The sequence below is a fragment of the Marmota marmota genome, unplaced genomic scaffold (genome assembly GCF_001458135.2).
Source record: "Marmota marmota marmota unplaced genomic scaffold, marMar, whole genome shotgun sequence".
NCBI lineage: Eukaryota > Metazoa > Chordata > Mammalia > Rodentia > Sciuridae > Marmota > Marmota marmota.
In genome coordinates this window covers 857,260-862,059 of record NW_026000241.1, presented here as the reverse complement: position 1 = coordinate 862,059, position 4,800 = coordinate 857,260, and the positions used below count along the sequence as shown (strand labels likewise).

Sequence of the window (4,800 nt, the reverse complement as noted above, 5' to 3'; positions counted from 1 at the left end):
GGGCCTTTTTTTTTTTTTTTGGAGGGGGGGGGGCTGGGGGTTGGGGTACACAGTTCCAGCACTTCCAAAAGAGAGAGAGATCCTAACTCCCCTGTCCTCCTCTGTCCTGACCCAGCTCTGTCATCATTTACTTGGACTTGGTATTCCTGGTCCCCTGGCTTCCACTCTTGGCCCCTATGTTCTATTCTCCAGATGATGCCTAAACACCTAAGCCAGCCAGGAGCTACTGCTCAGAACCCTCCATGGCTTCCATCTGACCTGGCATAAAAGCCAGGAACCCAAGGTGGTAGAGTCCCCGCCCAGTTTGCTCTGTTAAGTCCCTGCCTGCACTTCCTCTCACTGTCCCCTTTGTTCGTTCACTCCCTCCAGCAACACCAGCCTTCTCACTGTTTCTGAAGCACACCCAGCAAAATGCTACCAAGGGGCTTTGCACTAGCTGTTCCCTCTCCCTCGATCACCCTGCTACCACCACCCAGATACCCACATGGCACCTTCCATCTCCTTTAGTTCTTTGCTTAAATGTCACCTCCCAGAAGCTTTCCCTGACCATCTGCCCCCTTTAAAGTTGTCATCCCAGGGGATGTAGATCAGTGACAGAACACTCGCCCAGCATGCAGGGGAGGCCCTGGGTTCATTTTCATTACTGAAAAGAAAGGGCTTGGTGGATGTTGGCAGAATATATCATTGAATTCTTCATGCTCATGCTCTCTCCCTGGACAGGCCAAGGGCCAGTTTAAGAAGCAATCAGTGGCAAATGGCGTGGAGATATCTGTTCCTGTACCCAGTGATGCTGACTCTCCACGTTTCAAGACCAGCGTGGGCAGTGCCAAGTATGTGCCAGAAAAGAATGTCGTTATTTGGAGTATCAAGTCCTTCCCAGTGAGTACTGGCGACAGGCAGGACATGTGAGGGAAAGAGGGCCTGGCATGGTGGGGGGATGAGGTGGGGAACGGATCAGGCACCCACATATGTATGTATACATGTGCTTATCCTTTGGGAGGGATAAAGGGTAGAACTCAGACCAATCTTCATGATGGAAAGTGGGTTTAAATGCCACATCCCACCCCAAGTTCTTAGGAAACCAGCCCTGGATTCAGATTTCTCACCCTGGACTTTCTGAGCCTGGTGAGTTTGGAAAATCTGCTGCCCCTCAGGGACTCAGTTTGCTCATCTATCAAATAAGCTGACTGATGATTTAGCTACATCCTTGGGTCACTGGAAGATTTTTGTTTTTTTTGAGACGGCATCCTGCTATATTGCCTAGACTGGCCTCAAACTCCTGGGCTCAAGTGGTCTTCCGACTCACCCTCCTGTGAGGGGGGACTACTGGGGTACCACTGTCCTCAGCCACTGAAGGATTTGGTCTGTTCATGTCATCTGGGTATGGGGGTTGTCCTCAGGCCTGAGAAGACAGGAGATGGTAATTCAGTCCCCGCACCTCTGGGTTTTACAGTTAGAGTCTTCCATGAGTCTTAAGCAGGTGCCTTTCCTTTCTTTTTGTGGTGCTGGAGATGAAACCCAGGGGTGCTTCACTACCGAGCCACATCCCAGCCCTTTTTATATTTTATTTTGAGAGTTTTGCTAAATTGCTAAGGCTGGCCTTGAATTTGTGATCCTCCTGCCTCACCCTCCTAAGTCACTTGGATTACAGGCATGCGCCATCTCACCCCTGTATAATGGGCTGCATGCAGAGATTGTTCCAGGGACTGTCGTGAAGATGGTCTGGAATGGATAGGGGGCCCTTGTGCAGCTGATGTCCCCATGTATTCTCAGGGGGGCAAGGAGTACCTGATGCGAGCCCACTTTGGCCTCCCCAGCGTGGAAAAGGAAGAGGTAGATGGCCGGCCCCCCATTGGAGTCAAGTTTGAGATTCCCTACTTCACTGTCTCTGGCATCCAGGTAAGGGAAGCAGGTAGGGAAGTGCCTCTCTGTGCCTTCAGTGGGTTCCCTGTTTCTCCTGTGCCTTGTCTCAAGTCACCTGGGATTACAGGTGTGAGCCACCATGCCAGCCTACCTCTTTCCTTTCTGTCCTGGACCACCTTCTCTCTGTTCATGCCATGCCACTTCCTTATTACCCTGTGTCATATATTCCCTTGGCCCAAACCATCGTTCCCTTCTGACCCATGGCATCTCGCTCCTACAAGCCTGGGCCACCTCATTTTGTTCCCTTTCAGGTCCGTTACATGAAGATCATTGAGAAAAGCGGTTACCAGGCCCTGCCCTGGGTTCGTTATATCACCCAGAGTGGCGGTAAGGCAGCGTGGTTCCTGGGATGATGGGGTCAGGGAGATGGAGGGGAGTGGGATCTCAGGGCTTAAACAGTGCTAAAATTCAACAGCCAGCCCTGCCTGTTCACAAGCCACAGTGAACCTCTGTACATCTATAAAATGGAGTCAGTGTCCAGGTCCAGGTTGGGTAAGGTTAGGATAAGGGACTGAATTCTTAGTACTTCCATCTGCTGCCTGGAAACCAGATTGTTGTCAAGGTTACCTTGTTTAACTCCATCCTAAGCTTTGTTAAATACTCTCGAGAACGATTATGAATGCTGGGGCAGGGGATGGATTTTAGGGGACTGTTCCTGTTCCTCTTTTCCTCAGTTCTTATAGGGCCCCTGCTCATTGTTTTTCTGCAGATTATCAACTTCGTACCAGCTAGATGGGAGAAGAAGTGGGGGTTTGAACATGGGGGATCCCTCTCCTCAGGGCCCCTCTGCATATTTTAGAGAGGAGCTGGAAATGTGTGGTTGTGTGTGTGTGGTGGTGTTGGGGGGGGGCAGGCCACTGACTTAGCAAGTTTCCTGCTCCCAGCACCCAACCCCCTCCTGTATCTTCTACTAATGGGCTGGGAGGGGATGGTCTCTTTGCCTCCCTTACTCTTGGGCCCCCCCCACCATGATTTTATATGAAGAAATATCATAGGGGCTTGAATCCCCCCCCCCATGAGTGCCTTCTTGCAGTGTCCTGCCTTAGAGTGTACTGGGGACCCCTCCTTCTTCACAGCTGCTGAGCCCAGAGGCTCCTCAAGCCTGTTACTCTGAGCTTTAGGATGTCATTAAAATGATGAATCTCCTTGCTGAGTACATGCTTCTTGGCTGGGGACTGGGGATGTCAGTTATGTCCCTGAAATGCTGATTGGGAGTGTCCATTTGACACATGTCCATTTCTTAGCCCTGGTCATCACTCGCCTAGGCTAGGGCAGTAATCACCCTGGTGACCTGCTCTTGCCTGAACGTCCCCACCACAGTCTGGTTTTCCCCAGTAGCAGGCAGAGGGGTGGCTGTTAACTTCTTTCTTTTTTTGGGGTTCCAGGGATTGAACCCAAGGGTGCCTAACCACTGAGCCACATTTCAGACCCCTTATAGCCTTGCTATATTGCTGAGGCTGGCTTTGAACTTGTCATACTCATGCCTCAGCCTCCTAAGCCGCAGGCTTGTGCCACCATGCCTAACCCGTGATTGTTAATTTCTTAGTCACATCAAGGTTTCTCTACCTAGACCCTTCCTGTGGTTCCAGTGTTGTTCAAAGTAAAAGCCAATGCAGCCCACAGGCCCCATCTGCACAACCCCACCCTATTTCCTACCACCCTCCCTGACCTCATCCCACTCTTACTTTCTAAGTCATAGCATGCACACGCACCTCAGGGCCTCTGTGCCTTACACCAGGTCTTGGTTTCCCCACAGAGCCATGTGGCCCCCTTCCTCACCCTCAGGTTTTAAATCAAATGCCACCTCTTTAGGTATGTTAATTCCTGTGACCTTGACCTGTTTTATCAGTTCCAGAGCCTTTACCACTGTAAACAGATTTAATTACTCCTCCTGCAGCAGGAGCCGCCTGGCTAGCTCTCAGTTGGGCGCCTCCAAGAGGTGCTCTGTAAAGATTTGTATAAAGACTTCTGTGGCCACCTTCTGCCACTCTCCTGGGAGGCTCGCCCACGTGGCAGCTGTAGGGTCAACTTTTCTCACTAGCTCACCCTGAGCCAGAATATGATTTCGTTCTCACGCAACCCATTTCCCCTTTTGTGTTTTTTCGTGGTTTCTGACGCTAAAAGTTCCTTGAATGTGCGATCCCAAGTGTCCAGAACGGTTCTTGCATGCGGTGGAGGAATGAATGAAAGTGCTTAGCACATATTAAGGGCTAATAAACGCTTCTTAGATGAATGGATGCTAGGAGGCCGGACCGAGAGGCTCCAGCCTTGCCTCCCTTCCCTCTGGGGGGCACCGAAGTCCCAGAGAAGTCCACGCTACACTCTTCCTGACCTTTCTCCCCGGGGCAGTTAAACCGGCTCTCTTTCCCGCCCGCCTGGCGGGTTTGAAAACCGAAAACCCCGCCGTTGCGGGCGGCCCACCGTTCGCCGCTTCCTGGCCAATCAGGAACGATACCTCCCACGCCGGCGCTGGGAACCTCCCCGGCGACGCTCTGTCATTGGCTGCCAGGAGCATGTGGGCGGAGCTCCATTAGGTTGAGGGTTTGGCAAGGAGGCTCCGCTACTGTGTAGCGAGTTTGTAAGAAAACAAATTGGCGGTGTTCGGGGGTGGGGCCTCGAGTGCGCTGACTCCGCCCCCTGGCGTCTGATTTTTGCCGCAGCGGCGGCAGCGCAGGCTCAGAACAGACCCCGCCCGTCGTGGAGGAGGGAGGGTGAGTTGCCGGGAGACCCTGCCCCTAAGGGGCGGGCGCCGGGCAGTGCCCTACCGGCGGCGGAGGGTTGGGCCGAGTTCCCAGCCCCCTCTCCGCCCGCCGGGTTGACAGGGGGGAGAAGCCGGCTGCCGAGGGTCGGGGGGTCTCAGCGGGCAGGCCTTGGCAC

At 53.0% G+C, this 4,800-nt stretch overlaps 2 protein-coding genes across 4 annotated transcripts in view; both read left to right on the top strand.

Annotated features, from left to right (window-relative positions):
* Positions 1–3,068, top strand: part of Ap1m2 (adaptor related protein complex 1 subunit mu 2) — a 10,723-nt gene extending 7,655 nt beyond the window's left edge. For all 3 annotated transcript variants that reach the window (XM_015489013.2, XM_015489014.2, XM_048795485.1), the window contains 4 exons: positions 721–879; positions 1,774–1,899; positions 2,175–2,250; positions 2,633–3,068. In XM_015489013.2, the coding sequence (XP_015344499.1) occupies positions 721–879; positions 1,774–1,899; positions 2,175–2,250; positions 2,633–2,655 (384 nt within the window). In that variant the 3' untranslated portion in view covers positions 2,656–3,068. The remainder of the gene's footprint in view (positions 1–720; positions 880–1,773; positions 1,900–2,174; positions 2,251–2,632) is intronic.
* A 1,436-nt stretch (positions 3,069–4,504) lies between these two features.
* Cdkn2d (cyclin dependent kinase inhibitor 2D) overlaps positions 4,505–4,800 on the top strand; it is a 2,637-nt gene continuing 2,341 nt past the window's right edge. Inside the window, exon 1 of the mRNA XM_015489012.2 lies at positions 4,505–4,634. The gene's annotated coding sequence lies outside the window, so the exon portion shown is untranslated. The remainder of the gene's footprint in view (positions 4,635–4,800) is intronic.